The 21,303-nt window shown below is 49.8% G+C and overlaps 1 protein-coding gene across 2 annotated transcripts; it reads right to left on the bottom strand.

The window, feature by feature from the left end:
- Window positions 1-630: 630 nt before the first annotated feature.
- Window positions 631-19,386, bottom strand: DNAJB13 (DnaJ heat shock protein family (Hsp40) member B13). 2 transcript variants are annotated; one of them, XM_012456957.2, is made up of 8 exons: window positions 19,272-19,386; window positions 12,311-12,414; window positions 11,793-11,954; window positions 5,935-6,092; window positions 4,697-4,810; window positions 2,490-2,603; window positions 1,669-1,745; window positions 631-1,015 (listed from the first exon to the last, which is right to left on the bottom strand). In XM_012456957.2, the coding sequence occupies exons 1-8, from the start codon at window positions 19,337-19,339 to the stop codon at window positions 862-864; spliced, it is 951 nt and encodes a 316-aa protein (XP_012312380.2). In that variant the 5' UTR covers window positions 19,340-19,386; the 3' UTR covers window positions 631-861. The 2 variants fall into 2 exon arrangements, with proteins under 2 accessions (XP_012312380.2, XP_064221352.1); XM_064365282.1 differs by lacking the exon at window positions 4,697-4,810 and having other exon boundaries at window positions 19,272-19,369.
- Window positions 19,387-21,303: the final 1,917 nt, after the last annotated feature.

Below are 21,303 nucleotides of genomic sequence, written 5' to 3'. Positions count from 1 at the left end.
CTGTTTCCAGTGCACACATCTTCTTTATGCTGCTTCTCTACACAGGGTGAGTCTGTAGGAAGCAGCCTTCAAGGTTTTTGGGTTCTTTTGAGATGGAGTCTCACTCTCACCCAGGCTGGAGGGTGGATGATCTCAGCTCACTGTAACTGTGCCTCCCAGGTTCAAGCAATTCTCCTGCCTCAACCTCTTGTGTAGCGGGGATCATAGGGACCCACCATCACACCTGGCTAGTTTTTGTATTTAGTAGAGACAAGGTTTCACCATTTTAACCGTGCTGGTCTCAAACTCCTGACCTCACGTGATCCACCCACCTCAGCCTCCCAAAGTTCAAGGGTGAGCTACCGCACCCGGCCACCTTCAAGGTTCTGATGACAGCTTTGGCACTGAGGCCTGAGTGACCTGCAACATGTTTTCTTTTGTGCCTTAGTTTTTCTGTCTCTAACATGACCATATCATGCTCCAGAGACTGTCTCTTCTGTCATGAAAAGCCAGAGCAGAGCTATGGACCCTCAGAGGCTAAACAGCCCTGCCCCATTCTACCAAAGTGGAAGCACAGAGGATCTGAATTCACCTGCTCTTTCCCACAAAGCCAGGACAGGGACCCAGGCACTCAGCTCCTTGGGTCTCTCTCTTCCCTGTGCCCCACAGGAAGGGCTAATATGAAGCTCCTCTCCAATGCACTCTCGTGGGTGTCACTGGAAGACAGGAAATACATCTTTATTATGTCAGTTTAAGCCCTGCGCCATCCCACCCTGGTGTCATCTGTGCAGCAGGCTCCCCTGCACACCCAGAGGCTGCGGGGGGTAGGGGCAGGGTGAGGTCCGGCTAGCCTCCTCTCACCCCTGCTCCAGCCCACCACAGTCATGTCAGCAATGCCTGGCGCAGCATCTGCTTCTGCTGGGGCGTCAGGTGGGTGGGGAACTGGATGTCAAAGGTGATGAAGAGATCCCCTTTCTTAGTGGGGTCCTCTGGCAATGGCATCCCCTCACCTGGCACCTTCTTGAAGTATTTGGGGCTGAAATAGGATGAAAGAAAGGAGCTTAGAGGGCATCCCAGAGTAGCCTCAGCAGGTCCCTGTCACATAACTCCTACTCACATGACCCCAGGAAGGGGACAGCCTCTGCAGCCTTCACCTGGAGTGGCTCTTAGAACTGGTTGGGAAGGGAGAGGAGATTGGCTTGTTCCAGACAGCTTGCTCTCTGAAAACCTGTTTGCACTGAGTCTCTGATAGGGGATTCCAGAATTTTAAGATATGGGAAACAGGAAGAAAAGGTGAGCAAACCCTGGGGTGGGGGGCGGAGGCGCTGGGCTGCAGGCAAACCCCTGCACTGGCAGAGCGCCTTTCTTGGAAAAGGATTTAGGGGATGCAACTCAGAACTCTAATGAGAAGTTTGGGGGGATGGCGGCCATGGAGGTTGCCCAACACTGAGGGCCTCTAGCCTCAGCAGTGGCTTTGTGCCGATTAGTAAAAGGTGGTCCTTTTGCCAGATGATTGCAGCCCACAGCTTGGGCAGTGTGGGTTCAGTTTTGGTCCTATCCCCTCAACAGGGAACCCTTGTGCTGGGGGCAGCCTGTACAACTCTACTGGGTAGATATGTCTGACACTACCCCCTAAATCCCAGGCTGGCCCTTCTCTCAGCTACTGGGGCCCAAGGCAGATGGACTCACTGGACGATGTCATTGATGGGGATGTTGAGCAGACGGTCATCGAGGGTCTTCACCTCCACAGTGCAGCAGGTGAGAGCCTAGGGAGGGTTAGAGCCAGAGGTGGGGCTGGGGAGGGTCACCATAGCCCAACTGTTTAGAAGGCACCTTAGGAACCTGTCCAGTACTGGACACTGAGTTGGGCACAAGAGAGACAAGGCTGTTCCAGAATAGGTGAATGACCCAGGCAATTTCCTGCCCTCAAGGAGCTCACAATCTGGCAGCTAAGATGGATGTTGTATAAATGTAGTGAGAGAGAGAGAAATAAAGGGGTCTGTGGGAGCCAAGGAGAGGTCCCTAACCATTCAGGAGTGGGGCAGGAAGAGGTAGCAGTGGTGGTAGCTGTTGAGGAGGACCCTATGGGGTGAGATGAGTAGACAGCATTCCAGGGAGAGGGCCCAGCAGAAATAAGAATGAAGGCGTGGAAATGCGCCATGCGGGCAGGGTGCTACACGGCACAGGGGCTGGAGAGCAGGGGAAGGGGTAAGCAGAGAGCAGATTGCAGAGGGCCTCCAGTAGCACAAAGATGTTTGGACAGCGAGGTGTGGGGCAGAATCCCTGAGAAGAGCCTGGAGATGAGCAGTGGTGGGGAGGGCCTCCTGCGCAGATCTGGTGCACAGATCCAGGCATGCAGATGAGCAGAGGGGACCAAGTGGATGGTGACTCAGAGGGTGGAACCCACAGGGCTTAGTGACTGACGGCAGGTGGTTGCAGCAGGGGAGGCCAAGTCTAGGCGGGGCTCACTCTGATGCCCTCCCCACTGCTCCTGCGCTTTGCCCACTCACCTTGCCCAGAGGGATGGGGTTCATGAAGAAGAGGTTGTCATTCTCCCTGCGGAAGTGAGGGTGTAGCTTCTCCTTTACAATGAAAATGATGTCTGCTGGGATGATGTTGGGGCCCTGGGCAGGGGAGACCAAAGGGTGACAAGGACTAATTGACTGTGTGACCTTGGCCAAGTTCCTGCCTCTACTTGTCTCCATGTCTTCATCTGTACAATGGGGAGATAAGAGCAGGTTTTCTGGAAGGGGCTTTTCAGTTTGGCCCCCATAGCCCAGATGGATTAGAAGCCTGAGAAGCTTACACAGATGAATCTCCCCATAATCACTTCTGCACTGAGCATGCCCAAAATAGACTCTCAGCTGGAGGAGTGGAGAAGCTTCCTCAGATGGCAGGTGGAACACTGAGCTGAGCATCATGCAACTGCCCACACGTCTCTGTCCTGCTAGTAACTCCAGGCATGACACCCCTCTCCCAAACTTCATTAAGTCACCAAAACTCTGCTGAGGTCTCTTCTGGGCACTGGAGACAGAAGAGGTGACTGCAGCCCATAGGCCCCTAACCCCAAGGAACTCCTAGTCTTGTGACAGGGAGGGAAAGGAACCGACAATGAATCCCCAGCACACTCAAGACATGATAAAGGGAAGCCTAGAGGCTGGGGCTCGGAGGAGGCTGCCCAGAGCAGGGAACACTGGAGCTGGGTTTTGAAGCATGTTTCTTTGAAGTTGATGTTTTATTTATTATTTAGACAGGGTCTTGCTCTGTTGCCCAGGCTGGAGTGCAGTGACATGATCATAGCTCACTGCAGCCTTGACCTCCTAGGCTCAAGAGATCCACCCGCCTCAGTCTCCTGAATATCTGGGACCACAGGCACACACCACCATGACCAGGTAACTTTTTTATTTTTAGTAGAGACAAGGTCTCGCTATGTTGCCCAGGCCGGTCTCTAATTTCGGAGCTCAAGTGATTCTCCTGCCTTGGCCTCCCAAAGTGCTGGGGCTATAGGTGTGAGCCACCAGGCCGGACCAGAAGTAAATGTTTCATAGGCAAGAAAGGGGGCAAAAAGTGCAGGCAAAGGAATGCATCTCTCCTGGCTCTGAATACTCCAACATTCTGCCTCTTCTCAGGACTTAAGGACTCAGCACACCCTGGACAATAATTTTATGTTTTTACTTAAATAGTATTTAACTTAAACTGATTATTAATAGGCCAGGTGGGGTGGCTCATGCCTGTAGTCCCAGAAACTTTGAGAGGCCAAGGAGAGTAGATCACCTGAGGTCAGTAAAGGACAGCCTGATCAACATGGAGAAACCCCGTGGCTACTAAAAATGCAAAAATTAGCTGGATGGCTGGGTGCAGTGGCTCACGCCTATAATCCCAGCACTTTGGGAGGCTGAGGCGGGTGGATCACCTGAGGTCAGGAGTTCAAGACCAGCCTGGCCAACATGGGTTTTAGTAGAAACCTCGTCTCTACTAAAAATACAAAAATTAACTGGGCATGGTGGCGGGCACCTGTAAGCCCAGCTACTGGGGAGGCTGAGGCAGGAGAATAACTTGAACCCAGAAGAGAGAGGTTGCAGTGAGCTGAGATCACACTACTGCCCTCCAGCCTGGGTGACACAGCGAGACTCTGTCTCCAAAAAAATATAGCTGGGCATGGTGGTGCATGCCTGTAGTCCCAGCTACTTGGGAGGCTGAGGCAGGAGAATCGCTTGAATCCCGGAGGTGGAGGTTGCAATGAGCCAAGATTATGTCATCGCACTCCAGCCTGGGCAACAGAGAGACTGTCTCAAAATAAATAAAATATGTAAATAAAATTATTATGATTAAATGGTTTCTGAGTGCCTCCTGTAGTTGGGCTTTATTCTGAGAAGCACTGAAGACAATCAGGAAAACACTGGAGTTCAGACTGGGATCTCTTTTCAGCTCTCATGTTCTTGCCCTGGGCAAGTCCCACTCTTCTCTGGGCCCCAGTTTCCCAGTCTGTAAAATGGGGATAGTCCCTGGGTTTCCTGTTCACAGAAGCGTTGTTAAGATTCCATAATATTCCTTCCAAGGAACAGAACTATCTCACCCACTCTGCAGACTGGGCTCTCTACAGACCAAGGCTCAGAGGGGCAGGAAGAACTACTGCCTCCTTTCCCCTCCTTTCCTCCTCAATCTTCCCACCACCTGAGCCCAGTGACTGACTTGAATCAGCTTCTTCCCCCCTCACCTGGTCCCCTTCCTTCTCAAAGGTGATGCGTGTGCCCTGCCTCCAGCCGGGCTTCACATCAATGGTCAGGATCTTGTCTTTGATGGTGGAGGAGTACCCATCCTCGTTCAGCACCTGCAGCAACAGCAGGTGTGGGGAGGTCTGCTCAGGACTTCCATGAGCACAGTCGAGATTTGCTCAGATTTTCATGAACACCCAGTTGACCTCTGCACATGTGAAAGATGCTTTATGGGATTTGTACTTGGGCTCAATCTAGCGATGGGAAGAGCCTCCAGCAATGGGGAGAGCCTGCCCTGAGCCACTCCCACTCCCATCCTGTTGCCATGACAACCAAGAACTTATGATTTCAGGATGGCATGGCATGCCGTGGGGCTGGGGCCTGAAACGCCAAGCGGTCACCATTAGTGATCAAACACCATTAGTGATCAAACAAACACACAGCTCCAGCCCTGGCCACTAACAGATACAGGGCAAAAATGTACTCCGTTCCTCTCTCCAAATCCCAGAGACCCAGCCCTGAACCTCCAGCAAGTCTCTTAATCCCAAAGAGAGAAAGAACATGGAAATCAGCATATCTAAGCCTTTCCCAGTGCATTCCTCATGGTGTCATCCTTCCACTCCCCAATCATGTCCAGATGGGTGCCATCTGTGGAAAGCATGGCCGCATCGGCATCTCCTCTGCTGGGCAAAGGTGGAGGGGGCTTGCTGTTATGCCTGACACAGGGCTGGGCCATGGGACAGGGCCAAGCCAAGGACTAGACATGAGGCACTGAGGGTCTTCCTCAACCCATCAACCTTGGGGACTGTCTCCCAGCCCACACTCCATGCCCACCGTTCTTTCTTACACACAAGGCATGCACCCTGATGAAATCCTGGGAATAAGATCTGGTAAAGCCTAGAGAGAAGAATTCAGAGGAGACTCCTCCCATTCAGAGCCTTTCCAGTTCCCAGAGGGATGGGGCTGAACTGAGAGAGAGAGAGGAAGGGAAAGAGCTTGTCCCAGTTGGGGAGACTGCAGAGGGCACTCCTGCACTAGGAAAGAACCGGGCTAATATCCTCAATTGTCCCTTCCAAATTTCAGATTCTGGAATTCTAATATCCTAGGTCTCTGAATCTAGGGTTCCCTAATTCCGTCAGAGACTATGCCTGAGTCCTCCTGCCTGGGTAAGAGAGGAGGCAGCTGCTCAAGCTGCAGGGGAGAGGTGATGGCTCCCGAGAGAAGCAAGCTGAGTACTCACCCTTCTGGAAATCTTAATTTTTTTGGTGCAGCCGAAGAATAAGTCCTCCAGGGACAAGTAGAGGTCCCGTTCGATTGGGGGGTCCTGCTTCTTGACCCCTCGGCCACGGAGCCCCCCAAAGTTCAAATCCATCTCACTTCCATCTGCATCAAAAAACTCTGCAGGAGGTAGGGAGAGTCGTAAGAGAAATTGTATCCAGAGACAGACAGACAGACAGACAGACAGACACACACACACACACACACACACACACACACACACACACACAGCCTCTGCTTCCAGATACACCCCCCGCCAACCTCTTCAGTGCCCGGTGTAATACCCAGCATCCCATAACCACCTCTTAGACTGGCCAGGTCAAGTAGCTGTCTTCAACTGCAGACGCAATGATTATCATCCCTTGTCACTTCCCAATGCTTCACATCCCCACTTGAGATATCGCCCACTACGGAGGCCATAGAGACCCTCACCCAGGCGGCGCTGAAGGCATTAAGAAGCAGACACCCAGATAAAACAGCAAGTGGGACTAGCAAGGGCTAACAGCCTTCCAAGCTGAGAGCCTCAGAGGGCTGACAGCATTCTGAGCTGGGGGCCTCAAGCAAATGCTGACCCACGTATCTATTCTCTCTGAACAGGTGATTCTTATTAACAAACAGGTGTTCTCTGTTTTCTCATAGAAACAAGATAAACTAGGTAGGCAGCTGGTGCCTGCTTACCACTGATCAAGGACAAACTAGAAAGTATTCTCCACGAGGGAGCCACGGGGGCAGGGTCACATACCCGTGCTTAAAGAATTGTTTTAACCGGTGTATGGTATACATATACTGTTTTGCTACTTTAGAATGCCCCAAGCAGTTTTCCCCTTGGGGGGCGGGGGCGGCTAGGTTTTCCTTGCCTCTGTCCTTAGCAAACAATATATTTTATCATACACTCAGCACCCGCCTCCCAACGCTCCGCTTCCCTGTCTCTCTTATTCACAACTTGGGTACCTTTAATTCTGTCTCAGGAAAGAGAGGCACTCCCTCTGGTGGCTGTACTCGGGAGTGCCAGAGAGACTGCCGTTAGCCTTTCTTTTTTCCTTTTTCTTTTTTCCCCGAAATGGAGTCTTGCTCTGTCGCCCAGGTTGGAGTGCAGTGGCTCAATCTGGGCTCAGTGCAACCTCTGCCTCCCAGGTTCAAGTGATTCTCCTGCCTCAGCCTCCTGAGTAGATGGGACTACAGGTGCCCGCCACCACGCCCAGCTAATTTTTGTATTTTTAGTGGAGACAGGGTTTCACCATGTGGGTCAGGCTGGTCTTCAACTCCTGACCTCGTGATCTGCCTGCGTTGGCCTCCCAAGTGCTGGGATTACAGGTGTAAGCCACCACACCCGGCCTGCTGTTAGCCTTTTGCAGGAAAGTCAGAGCTGTCCAGTCCTCCCTACTGTTCCCGACTCCTCTCCCCTTCGCTGTCCAGCCTAGCCCAAGACTATTAAAGACCCCTGACTCGAGTTTCTATAAAGCTGTCGGCTGAGATGATGGAGGGAAAGCATTGGTCCCTAAGAATTTGAGAGGCCACCAGCATCCCCCAAACTCATCTTTCCTCAATTTCTTTGCCCCTGCCACCCCCCTGCTCAGCTCTATACCCATAACCCCTTTTGCTGTCCCCATCCTTCTTCCCAGTGCAAAGACAGCCTCCTCCCAGCTCTGCCCCTGATGTGCTGTGTGATCCGTGGGCTTCAGTGTCTTGGTCTGTGGGATGGGGTGATAATGCCTGACCTGCCTTCCACCATTAAGATGAAGAGCTAAAACTTGCTGAGAGCTTAGTTTGCATCAGCTGCTATTTTTGGCACCTTACCTTATTATTTTGTTGGCCCAGAGAGGCCAAACAAAATGCTTAAGTTCCCATAGCTAGTGAGCGGTAGAGTTGGGATCTGAACCACAGGACAATATGACTATGGAACATGTGCCCTTAACCACTATGTCATGCTGCATTGCTAGATGTGGAAGCCCTTCATAAGCTGTAAACTCGGGGAGGCACCATGGTTAAGAGTTTCTATATTCTGCCTTGCATGGTTAATGCCATGGAATGAACTTCACGGGCTAGAATGGTGAAATGACCTTAGGCAGGGACAGTAAGGTGACTACATTATGTCCCTCTAAGATGTGATGAGTAATCAAGAGGCCTGTGAATCATCTTGGCCTTCTGTTGCATTACTGAATTCACTTGTTCACCCAGGCCTATGGAGTACCAGGCAGTAACCACCCCAGTAGCCAGGCCACAGGAAGCCCAGCCCTCAACCCTGCAGGGAGATGGGTCTCAGAAACACTTGGAGTGGAGCACTGTGGCAGTATAGCTTCTGGGCACTGCCTAAGGAAGCCCAGACCCTGAGCCTGACCTTTCCCAATGAGCGATGCCCCTGTAGACTCACTTGGCTCCTTTGAACTGTGACAGATAGTGAGACAAGGTCCACCATATGGCATTTTCAAACTGCAAAGACCCTTTTCATAAACTATCTCATCTGGTAATAGCCCTTGAGCCTTAATGATTATTTTGGCTATGTAATGGTTAGGAAGCTGCGGTTTCAGAAGGGTGAAGAAATTTGCCCAGGATCACATGGTTCACAAATGGCAGTGCATGGTTTGCAGACAAGCCCACTACTCAAAGCCCCTTGATGTTTTCAGTCTCACGTGGAGCTTATAAACTCAGCTTCCTCCTGCAGACACATGAGGGCGGTACATGGTGGGAGCAGTCTCTGAGGCAGAGGGGCTTAACCCACGTATTGGCATGGAGAAGAGGAGAGAAGGTTTGCAGTTCAGAAAGGCTGAAGTATTGTCAGGGAGAAGGGGCCATGGGTGTAGGAGAAAACAGGCAGTGAAAATCTAGGCCCTATGTGGGCATAACTGGAGCCAGGAAATCAGGTGTAAGTTTCTTTCACTGCCTTTGCAAGATGATTCTGAGCCTCAGAAATCAACTGTTGGTCAGTTTGTCTGAGACCTGGAATCATGCACCCACCAACCCACCATGTACTCATCTGTTCATTCATATGCCCATTCATCCATTCATCCATCTGTCCTTCCTTCCTTCCTTCATTTCATGCATCCACCCATCCACTCACTCTTGTCAGATGCTAGGCTGGGGTTTGGCTACTCTGAGATCAGTCAGACCTGGAGGAGCTCCCCGTTTAGTAGGGAGACAAGCATATTAGGGAAATTATAAATGGCACAAGAACTGTTTCAACTGAAAAAGAGACAAGGGGTATATCTTCCCATAAATACAATATTAGCAAAAGACTGGAAAGAAACTACCCATTAATAAAACAGTAATTAAAAATAATAAATTAGACCTGGCATGGTGGCTCATGCCTGTAATCCCAGCACTTTGGAAGGCTGAGCCAGGCTGATCACTTGAGGTCAGGAGTTCAAAACCAGGCTGGCCGGTCTTGAGTGGAAACCCCATCTCTACTAAAAATACAAAAATCAGCTGGGTGTGCTGGCATGCACCTATAATCCCAGCTATTTGGATGGGTGAGGCAGGAGAATCACTTGAAGCCAGAAGGCAGAGCTTGCAGTGAGTAAAGATCATGCCACTGCACTCTAGCCTGGGCAACAGAGTAAGACTCAGTCTCAAAAATAATAATAAATTATAAAACACCCATGGTAGCCATGCTGGCACTTGGCATCTGCTCTGTCCTCCTTCTTGCACACATTCCCTGCTAGAAAATCTGTAGAGCCAAAAGGAACATCCCCCAGACTATCTTGCAGCTAAGGTTCTGGCTTTGAATTCTGTTCTTCAGGTAAACCTTGAGCTACTCGGAAGGCAGGAAGAAGGCAGCAGGCATCTGTCTATGGCTCTGTCTGGAGCTGGTGAGCACTGTCATGGAAACACCAGGTTTTTCTGCAGCAGGCTTTTGTGTCCACCTGCAAGTTTTGTGCCTGTCAGAGGCAAGCGGGGCGGCAACTGTAGCTACACTTATGGTGTGTTCTGCAATGCAACGGTGACATTTCCTGAGTCCTTCTTCGGGATTGTAGCAGAGACAGCTGCTCTCCTTGTGGGCCAGTTTAGAGGTGCTATTCTTGAGAGATTTCCTACAGGGCCAGCCTAGAGCCTTCTCACCCAGGCCTGTCAATGACTGATTGATTGATTGATTGATTTGACAAGGTCTCACTCTGTCACCCAGGCTTGAGTGTAGTAGCCTGATCTTGGCTCACTGCAGCCTTGACCTGCTGGGCTCAGGTGATTCTCCCACCTCCGCCTCCTAACTAGCTGGGACTATAGGAACACACCACCATTCCTGGAACATTTTTTGTAGAGATGGAGTTTCGCTATGTTGCCCAGGTTGGCATTGAACTCCTACACTCAAGCGATCCAGCCACCTCGGCCTCCCAAAGTGCTGGGATTACAGGAGTGAGCCACCACACCTGGCCTCAATGATTTTTTAAAGCACCTAATTCCCTGTTTTGAATCCCTTTCTGCTTAATATGGCTAGAACAGTATTTGTTTCTGCAATGGATCCCTAATAGACATCTGACCAGTGAAATCTTATACTGATCTATACATAGTATATAGATTTGCATATAAATGAATAAAGTAGATCTATATATAGTATAACATATAAGATAATCTCCTAGATATATTAAGTTAAAAAAATCACTGTGTACAATGTGGCCCTATTTCCTTAACAAAATAAAAGGCTTATGTAAAAACAAATATAGCTTATACATGCATGGAAGTTTCTGGAAGGACACATAAACTGTTTAGTAGTAGCTGCTTCCCTAGTAGCTGCTTCTGGGGAAGAAAATGGAGGGCTGGGCTGGGCACAGTGGCTCACACCTGTAATCCCAGCACTTTGGGAGGCCAAAGTGGGCAGATCATTTGAGGTCAGGAGTTCAAGACCAGCCTGGCCAACATGATGAAACCCCATCTCTACTAAAAATACAAAAATCAGCTAGGTGCGGTGGCTCACACCTGTAATCCCAGCACTTTGGGAGGCAGAGATGGGCAGATCACTTGAGGTCAGGAGTTTGAGACCAGACTGGCAGATATGGCAAAACCCTGTCTCTACTAAAAATACAAAAATTAGGGCCGGGTGTGGTGGCTCACGCCTGTATCCCAGCACTTTGGGAGGCCGAGGTGGGTGGATCACGAGGTCAAGAGGTCAAGAGTTCAAGACCATCCTGGTCAACGTGGTGAAACCCCATCTCTACTAAAAATACAAAAAATTAGCTGGGCATGGTGGCGCGTGCCTGTAATCCCAGCTACCCAGGAGGCTGAGGCAGGAGAATTGCCTGAACCCAGGAGGCGGAGGTTGCGGTTAGCCGATCGCGCCATTGCACTCCAGCCTGGGTAACAAGAGTGAAACTCCGTCTCAAAAAAAAAAAAACAACAACAACAAAAATTACCTGGGCACAGTGGCTCACACCTGTAATCCCAGCACTCTGGGAGGCAGAGGTGGGCAGATCATGTGAAGTCAGGAGTTCGAGACTAGCCTGGCAGATATGGCGAAACCCCGTCTCTACTAAAAAATACAAAATTATTAGCTGGGTGTGGTGGCGGGTGCCTGTAATCCCAGCTACTAAGGAGGTTGAGGCAGGAAGAACTGCTTGAACCCAGGAGGCAGAGGTTGCAGTGAGCTGAGATTGTGCCACTGCACTCCAGCCTGGGCAACAGAATGAGACTCCATCTCAAAAAAAAAAAAAAAAAGGAAAATGGAGGGCTGGAATGTATTTCTTTTTCAATGAATTCTGTTTTACTTTTTCTTTTGCAAGGTATTATATATATTTATTAAAGTAAAAATAAAAACAAAACTACTCGGTGAAAAGCATCTTTTACAGCTGTGTCCTCCTCTGTAATGCAGGGTGGGGGAGGAAGATCTCTTACCACTGAACGGGTTGTCTCCACCGAAGAACTCATGGAACACTTTTTCAGGGTTGCCATGGAAGACGTAACCAGTTGTCCATGGGGTCTGGGATCCAAACTCCAAAGGAATCCCACCTTTCAGGCCCTCCTCTCCAAACTTGTCATAGATGCTTCTCTTCACGGCTGTGGATGGGCATCACCTTGAGGAGGCATCCAACTCTGGGGGCTGAAATAGGTGGAGGGGCTGGGAAGCAGGTGGATATGGAGAAAGGGAAGGGGCAGAAGCAGCCTGATTCCAAAGCGCCTGCTGTCTGGCAGTCTTTGGAATGAGACCCTAGGAGTCAGGGGTTCCATTTCCTTCTGTGAGGACCTAGGTATGGCTCCTGTAGCCCAGAAGAGAAACGGGAAAGCCTTGGGTTTGCTGGGGGCAGGCTGAGGGATTGAGGGGGGCTGGCAAGGGAGCGAGACTCTGTCTTAAAAAAAAAAAAAAAAAGGAATGATCTTAATTGAGGAGGTTGCTCAGCCCCACAGCCACTCACGGTCACTCAGCACGTCGTAGGCTTCTGCTATTTGCCTGAAAATCTCTGCTGAAGACGGCTCATTTGACTTCAGCGGGTGGTTCTTAAGGGCGAGTCTGCGGTACCTGGAGGAGGGAGAGTTAATACAAGTCATACCAGCTGACCTGGTTTTGAAGGCAGACCAGAGTTCGGAGCCGGCACTCTGTCCACTCCTGCCTAGCTATAAATCCGGGGTGGCTTCACCGGCTGTGGTGGCTGCGGAGGTGCGCTGCTCGGCTCTTGAATAGTAGCTGGTCTGGGGAGCACAGTTGACTGACCGTCACAGCAGCTGCCCCCCTGGGCATCTGAGCTGAAGCTACTGCCCCCGAGCTGCCCCAACCAATGCTTACGTGTGGTGGGGTTATCAGGGCTGGTCTGTTCCTGCGAGACACAGGACTCCTCCACGGGCAAGCTTTGTGTGAGGGCTCCCCAGAGCCTGGCTGAGCTCCTCCCTGCTCCTCCCCTCCCTGTCTCCTCTCGCAGGTGTCGGGCTGCACTGTGTTCTGGGGGCTCTCCCTGCGCGCTCCCGCTCCCTTCCCTTCATCCTTCACGGTTCCCGGGTACATTTCCTGAGCCTCTAAACCTGTTTGCGTCTTTGAGGACCGGAGCAGACACACAGGCTTCTTGGGAGGATGAGCCACAATCGGGTGTGCAGCGGGCATGGCTGAGGCGCTCAGTGCCCGTCCGGTTCCTGTGCCGCCCCCACCCACTGTGTGCTCATTTCCCGCCCCCCTTCTGTTTCTGCCCATTCCTCTGCTATTTGACTGAAAATGTCTGCTGAAGACGGGGCTCATTTGACTTCAGCGGGTGGTTCTGAAGGGCGAGTCTGCGGTACCTGGAGGAGGGAGGGTTAATACGAGTGGTAGCAGCTGGCCTGTTTCTGAGGGGCAGACATGGCAGCATCTGAGGATGTGTATCAGCTGTGACCCGGGGTGAGGGAGAGAGGGCGCGGACTGGGTGGTTTGCGGAGAGTTTAATAAAGGGACCCTTCGCCCAGGTGCAGGAGGGGCGGAGGGAGGCCACCAGGGGCGGCCGAGTGCAGCTTTCCCAGATCAGGAACCGTGAGGTGTCTGTCGGAGTGTACGGACGGGGGGGCCTCAGCGGAGGTTCTGCAATACTTGTAGGAATGTGACCTTCTGTCAAGGGACACAGCTGACTGAAGAGACCCCATAGGAGGAGAACTGGGGAATAAAGCCGCAGCCCCGCCCTGCTCCCGCCCCTTCTCCCCTGGGCCGGCTGCATCTGGAAGGCTGAGGGCAAGGAAGCCTCCCGGAGCCTAGCAGTGCAGGAAGTTGGGGCAATGGGTCTGAAGGGCTGCACAGGAGGCATCCAGCGCAGACGCCTGTCACTCAGCCCAAGCTGACCTCCACCGCGCCTCTGCTGGCTTTTCCACTGCCCACACCCGCCTCGCCGCCATACCAGAGTTCGCGGCTTCTCTTCTTATCCCAGAGGCAGGCTTCTGCCTCTCACAGCTAAATCTCCATCCCAAACCAGACCACTTCTCTGAGCCAAAGACGACTACATCTAACTACCCACTTGCCATCTCCTCTCCAAGGTGTCGTAAATTCACTAAGCTCAGATACATAAATTTTCTTCTTCTTCTTCTTTTTTTTTTTTGAGACAGAGTTTCCCTCTTGCCACCCAAACTGGAGTGCAATGGTGGGATCTCGGCCCACTGCAACCTTCTGCCTCCAGAGTTCAAGCGATTCTCCTGCCTCAGCCTCCCAAGTAGCTGGGTTTTCCCGTGCATGCCACCACACCCGGGTAATTTTTTGTATTTTTAGTAGAAACGGGGTTTCACCATGTTGGCTAGACTGGTCTCAAACTCCTGACAGGTGATCTGCCCATCTTGGCCTCCTAAAGTGCTAGGATTACAGGCATGAGCCACCATGCCTGGCTAATTTTTGCATTTTGAGTAGAGATGGGGTTTCACCATATTGGCCAGGCTGGTCTCAAACTCCTGGCCTCAAGAGATCCACCTGCCTTGGCTTCCCAAAGTGCTGGTATTACAGGCATGAGCGACCGCGCCTGGCCAACAGGTAAATTTTCATTGCATAATTTTTCCCCAGGCACTGCAGGCAGAAATGTGAGCATTTTGATTCCAAGTTCTCCTTTGTCCCCTCCACCCCTACCCCATCAGTCATCAAGTTACATGGGGTTTTCCGTCTAAATAATGTTCTGGGCCAGGTGCAGTAGCTCATGCCTGTAATAGCAACACTTTGGGAGGCCAAGGCAGGAGGATCACTTGAGCTTAGGAGTTTGAGACCAGCCTGGGAAACAGGGCAAAACCCTGACTCTACAAAAAAAAAAAACAAACCAAAAATTAGCCAGGCATGGTGGCATACATACACCTGTAGTCCCAGCTACTTGGGAAGCTGACGTGGGAGGATTGCTTGAGCCCAGGAAGTGAAGGCTGCGGTGAGCCAAGACTGTGCCAATGCACTCCAGCCTGGATGACAGAGTGAGACTATGTCTCAAAATAAATAAAATGTTCTGTTCCTGTCTCTTTATTCCTACAAGTATTGCAGAACCATGTCTTCTGCACCAGTGGCCCCTTCTGCACCACATTGTGTGCTGCCAGTTGCGATGATATCTCTTGCTCTCACTCTCTCTCTCTGCTCTTGTTAAGCTGATGCTTCTAAAATACTTTTTTTTTTTTTTTTTTGAGATGGAGTCTCTCCATTGCCCAGGCTGGAGTGCAGTGGCACGGTCTCTGCTCACCGCAACCTCTACCTCCTGGGTTCAAGTGATTCTCCTGCCTCAGCCTCCCAAGTAGCTGGGATTACAGGCATGTGCCACCACACCTGGCTAATATTTGTATTTTTAGTAGATACAGGGTTTCCCCATGTTGGCCAGGCTGGTCTTGAACTCCTGACCTCAGGTGATCCACCCACCTTGGCCTCCCTAAGTGTTAGGATTACAGGCGTGAGCCCCCGTGCCCAGCCCAGCCTTCTGAAATACTTTCTGACAAGGTCCCTCTCCTGGCATAACCCTTGACTGGTTCCCCCATTGTCTCCAGCATAAAACTCGAAGATCTGAGGCCCTGCTTCTCTCTCTGGCCTCACTCACTCTTCTCTCTTGCTGCTCCCTTGACCTCTTCTGCATGACTTACCCCTCTGCAGCCCCTCCCAGCTTCTCTGGGCAATTTTTAATTCATCCTTCAACCATCAGCTCAGGGGCCAAATCCACCGGGGCACCTTCCCTGACTGCTAGCCTCCTTTCTAGGTTAGACTCCCCTGCCCAAGTCCCCAGCACCTTTGATCCTAGTCCTCAGCAGCACTGTGTTCCAGGTGTCTGTTGATCCGTCTGTCTAATAGACTATGAGGTCCTGGAGTTGCTGCATCCAGTTCTAGCCCCAGTGCTGGGCACTGAGCAGGAGTGAGTAAATAAATGATATTCACTCAGCATCCTGCAGGGCAGCCCATCTCACTGTGGGATGGCTCTGACTTTTAGGCAATGCCTCCTCTTACTGAGAAAGGAAGCTGGGTCTGTGGTCCTGCAACTGTCCCTCCATCCATAAAGGTCCTGGCTGTGCCCTGGGAACCTTATAGAGAGAATATCTACCTTCAGAGACTTGAAGACAATTGTCACAGCCTTCCAAACCAGCCTTTCTCAGTTACAAAGGTCACAGTCAGTTATATTTATTTATTTATTTAGAGACAGAGTCTCACTCTGTCACCCTGGCTGGAGTGTAGTGGCACAATCTCAGCTCACTGCAACGTTTGCCTCCCAAGGTTCAAGCAGCTGAGACTACAGGCGTGTGCCACCACACCTGATTAATTTTTGTATTTTTAGTACAGATAGGTTTTCACCATGTTGGCCAGGCTGGTCTCAAATTCCTGGCCTCAAATGATCCTCCTGTCTCCTGTAATCCCAGCACTATGGGAGGCCAAGGTGGGCAGATCACTTGAGGTCAGGAATTCGAGATCAGGCTGGCCAACATGGTGAAACCTCATCTCTACTAAAAATACAAAGATTAGCCAGGCATAGTGGCGCATGCCGGTAGTCCCAGCTACTCGGGGGCTGAAGCAGAAGAATCACTTGAACCCAGAAGGCAGAAGTTGCAGTGAACCGAGAGCATGCCACTTCACTCCAGCCTGGGTGACAGAGAGAGACTCTGTCTCAAAAAAAAAAGAAAAGAAAAGAAAAGAAAAAAGAAAGTAACAAATTTGAGAAGGGTTTAGTTTTTTTCATATAAATTTGAGTGGTTTCAAAATTATCCCTGCAGTAACATCTCTCTCATTCACCTCCTTTCCTGAGTGGGAGAGAAAGGGGTGAAGTCACAGCTTGAACGCTGCAATTATGAATCCTGGGCAATTATAAACCATCATGGTGCTTTTCTTCCTTATATAAGTTTAGCTGTTTTTTTTAAAAAAAAATATCACTATCTAGGAGCTCCCATGAGACAGCATGTCCAGCATGTCATACATGTGGCTTAGAGTTGTTATAGGGGAGAAAGGGTTAAGGACTGCTTTTTGAAACATACACAGTTCTTTTAACCACTCTATTTTTATTTGTATTTTATTTATTTTTGAGATGGAGTTTAGCTCCATCACCAGGCTGGAGTGCAATGGCTCAATCTTGGCTCACTGCTACCTCTGCCTCCCAGGTTCAAGCGATTCTCCTGCCTTAGACTCCTGAAGAGCTGGAATTACAGGCACCTGACAACACACCCAGCTAATTTTTTTATTTTTAGTAGAAACAGGGTTTCACTATGTTGGCCAGGCTGGTCTTGAACGTCTGACCTCAGGAGATCTGCCCGCCTTGGCCTCCCAAAGTGCTGGGATTACAGCTATGAGCCACCGGGACTGGCCTTATTTTTATTTTTATTTGAGATGAAGTCTCACTCTGTCACCCAGGCTGGAGTGCAATGGCATGATCTCAGCTCACTGCAACCTCCGCCTCCCAGGGTCAAGCCTTTGACATTCTCCTGTCTCAGCCTCCCAAGTAGCTGGGATTACAGGCATGTGCCACCACACCCGGCTAATTTTTTGTATTTTGTATTTTTAGTAGAGATGGGGTTTCACCAAGTTGGCCAGGCTGGTCTCAAACTCCTGACCTCAAGTGATACCCTGCCTTGGCCTCCCAAAGTGCTGGGATTACAGGCGTGAGCTACCATATCCGGCCATTTTTATTTTTTCGAGACAGTTCTTGCTCTGTCACCCAGGCTGAAATGCAGTGGTGAAGCCATAGCTCACTGCAGCCTCTACCTTCTGGGCTCAAGCAATCCTCCCACCTCAGCCTCCCAAGTAGCTGGGACCCAGGCGTGTGCTACCATGCCCAGCTAATTTTTAAATTTTTATAGAGACAGGGTCTTCCTACGATGACCAGGCTGGCCTCTCAAACTCCTAGACTCAAGGGATCCTCCTGCTTTGACCTCCTAAACTGCTCAGATTACAGGCATGAGCCACCACACCAGGCCTTAAACATTCTTTATATGACATGATTTCACATGCAAATGGTTGCTGGACACATGCATTATCTCATCTAATCCTATTTCAATCTCAGAGCAACCTTTATTATTATTATGATTTTGACATGGGAAAACTTCTGGCTCAGAGAGGTTAAGTAATTTGCCCAGGTCGCACAGCTAGCAGGTAAGTGAATCTGGATTCTGATCCAGCCCTTTCCAGTGCTTAAGCTGTGCTAATCTTTCTGCCCTCCCACTGCCCTTCTTCCTGATTACCTTTCCCTGGATGGGTCCTTCTGGTCAATGAGCTGCTCCAAACAGTGGGTGACATCATACACTCTCCCGAGTTGTTCTCAGATTCTTTCATGAGTTTGTGTCTTTTTTCTCCAGCAACACTGCAGACTCTCCACTTACCCCAGTGATCCCCTACAGGACCTGACCCAGGAATAGGCCCATGATCGGCAACTCTGGCAGACCTGACGTCTGAACACTGACTCTACCATTTACTAGTGCATGGCCTTGGGATAATAATGGCACTTAATTCTTAGGGCTGTTGTGAGGATTAAATGAAACAGTGATGGAAGGTTCTCAGAACAGCATCTACACACTCAGAAAATGCAGCTATTGTCACAGCCCAACTTAATTGATTGAGTTATCCTGGACTCCTTTTTTCTTTACCCTCCAGTGATCCACTTAATTGTCAAGTCCGTTCTCTCCCCTTTCTCTGGCCTCATCTTTGGCCATGATCACCACAAACACCTTCCTAAGGGGTCTCTCGCCTTCCAAGATAACGTCCACAGCCCCCCATACTTCCTCTTTTGTAACACTCATCACAGTTGCGGTGACTTATTCAATATCTATTCAGCAACAAAATCAAGCTGCATCAGGTCTTGATGATCGATTCTGATAATCGAGATATTGATGATCTATTCTGAAAGGGAGTGTCGCTGTCAGATTCATACTTAATATCTCCAGCTGCCAACACTGCAGCAGGCGGTGAAGTACCCTCTCAACCCTTGTGGTAGACACTCAATAAGTATTTGTTTAAAAAAACATGTTTTCAGAAAAATGTTCTGACTCCTGTCCTAGGCTTTCTTAGGACCTGATGATATTCAGGTAGTTTAGTCAATGCTGAAAACCTCCATCATGGCCAGAATCAAATTTGTAATATCCATCAGGCACAGCCACTCCCTTGTTCACAAGCTGCTGGTTCTCCATAATATTCAAGATAAAGTTCGAATGGCTCCTTTGTCTCTATTTCATTGTTAGGAAAAGCAAGGTACCCAGGAGAGGAGACAGGGCATGGAGCATAAAGGGAGATGGGTTGGGAGCAGATTGAGGAACTAAAGAGTTCAAATTTCCAACCTGGGTCTCAACGCAGCCCAAAGCCAGAATACAGGTATGCAAGAAGTGAAAGAAGAAACAAGGTTCACCTTCTCTGCCCTAAGCTGTGCAGGAAAGCTCATTTTGGAAGAGACGAAGGCAGGGCCTGCCCCGGCATACCCCTAAGGCCTGGCTCCCACCCCAACTTACGCCTGTTTGATCTGGGCATCCTCTGAATTGCGAGTGATCCCGAGCACAGAGTAATAATCCTGGCCCATGGCTGGCTGGCTGGCTGGCAGTGAGGCCCAGGATAGTCCTCAGTCTCCAGCAAGGCTGTTAGTTGGCTTCCTTGGTTGCTCCTGACAACCGCACAGATGCACTCTGGGAGTTGTAGTCCCACCTCCCTAAACAAATCTCAGCTCAGCCACAGAGAGAAGTCAGTAAAAGGAATGGGAGAGCTGGGGTTAATTCTGTGACCCTGCAAAAGGTCACTCAACTCAGAAACTGGAGGCTCATAGGGCTCTGTTTTATTTTGTTTCTGTTTTTAAAAGAGCAGCAGCTAGGCACGGTGGCTCATGCCTGTAATCCTAGCATTTTGGGAGGCTAAGGTGGATGGATCACGAGGTCAGGAGTTCAAAACCAGCCTGGTCAAGATGGTAAAACCCCATCTCTACTAAAAATACAAAAAATTAGCTGGGTGTGGTGGTGCATGCCTATAATTCCAGCTACTTAGGAGGCTGAGGCAGAGGACTGCTTGAACCCGGGAGGCAAAGGTTGCAGTGAGCTGAGACTGCACCACTGCACTCCAGCCTGGGTGACAGAGTAAGACTGTTTAAAAAAAAAAAAAAAAAAAAAAAGCAGCAATTAGTATTAATTAAAAAATTTTAGAAGAAATGTATTTGGCTAATTTAAAAAAAATACATTTATTTTAGAATAGTTTGAGTTTTAGAAAAGTTGAGAAGACAATACAGAGTCCCCATATACATCCACATTCTCCTATTGTATCATTATTATTATTATTATTTCGAGACAGGGTCTCACTCTGTCCCCAGGCTGGAATGCAGTGGCAGGATCACACCTCACTGCAGCCTCAACCTCCTGGGCTCAAGGGATCCTCTAACCTCAGCCTTCCAAGTAGCTGGGACCCAGGCGTGCACCACCATGCCTGGCTAATTGTTTTATGTTTGGTAGAGACTGGGTTTCACCAAGTTGCCCAAGCTGGTCTTGAACTCCTGGGCTCAAGTAATCACTTGCCTTGGACTCCCAAAGTGCTGGGATTACAGGTGTGAGCCACTTTGCCCAGCCCACATTCCCCTATTATTAACATCTTACATTAGTATGGTATGTTTGTCACAAATAATGACCAATACTGATATGTTATTAACTAAAATGCACATTTTATTCACATTTACTAGTTGTCTTAACCTAGTATCTTTTTTCTGTTCTGGACCCCATCCAGAATGCCACGTTACACTTAGCTGTCACATCTCTAGCACCTCCTGTGACAGTTTCTCAGACTTTCCATGTTTTTGATGACCTTGACAGTTTAAGTAATAATGGTCAGGTGTTTTGTAGAATGTCTCACAATTAGAATTTGTTTGGTGTTTTTCTTTTCTCTCTCTTTTTTTTTTTAAAGATGGAATCTCACTCTGTCGCCAAGCTGGAGTGCAGTGGCACAGTCTTGGCTCACTGCAACCTCTGCCTGCCAGGTTCAAGTGATCCTCCTGCCTCCGCCTCCCAAGTAGCTGGGTGGAACTACAGGCACTCGCCACCACGCCCAACTAATTTTTTGTATTTTTAGTAGAGACGGGGTTTCATCATGTTGCCCAGGATGGTCTCAATCTCTTGACCTCATGATCCACCCGCCTCAGCCTCCCAAAGTGCTGGGATTACAGGCATGAGCCACCACGCCTGGCCTGGTGTTTTTCTAATTATTACACTGGGATTGTGGAATTTGGGAGGAAGATGGTTGCAGTGAAGAGCCATTCTCCTAACACCATATGAAAAGTATATGCTGCCAGGTGCGGCAGCTCAGCACTTTGGGAGGCTGAGGCAGGAAGATCACCTGAGGTCAGGAGTTTCAGATCAGCCTGACCAACATGGTGAAACCCCATCTCTACTACAAATACAAAAATTAGCCGGACATGGTGGCACGTGCCTGTAATTCCAGCTACTTGGGAGGCTGAAGCAAGAGAATCACTTGAACCCAGGAGGCAGAGGTTGCAGTGAGCTGAGATCGTGC

The sequence above is a fragment of the Aotus nancymaae genome, unplaced genomic scaffold (assembly GCF_030222135.1).
Source record: "Aotus nancymaae isolate 86718 unplaced genomic scaffold, 86718_ANA_hifiasm-v0.15.2.pri h1tg000059l, whole genome shotgun sequence".
NCBI lineage: Eukaryota > Metazoa > Chordata > Mammalia > Primates > Aotidae > Aotus > Aotus nancymaae.
Note: the sequence above shows the minus strand (reverse complement) of the source record. Positions and strands in the feature narration are given on the sequence as shown.

What these genes read in the sequence shown, in the direction of transcription:
- DNAJB13 (XM_012456957.2), bottom strand. Translation starts at nt 19,339, where the DNA reads ATGGGCCAGGATTATTACTCTGTGCTCGGGATCACTCGCAATTCAGAG. An exon ending in CTACGACGTGCTGAGTGACC is followed by an intron (nt 11,955 to 12,310) that starts GTGAGTGGCTGT and finishes GCCCATCCACAG; the next exon opens with CCGTGAAGAGAAGCATCTAT. An exon ending in TTGAGAAGGAAGGGGACCAG is followed by an intron (nt 2,604 to 4,696) that starts GTGAGGGGGGAA and finishes TCCCCTGCCCAG; the next exon opens with GGCCCCAACATCATCCCAGC.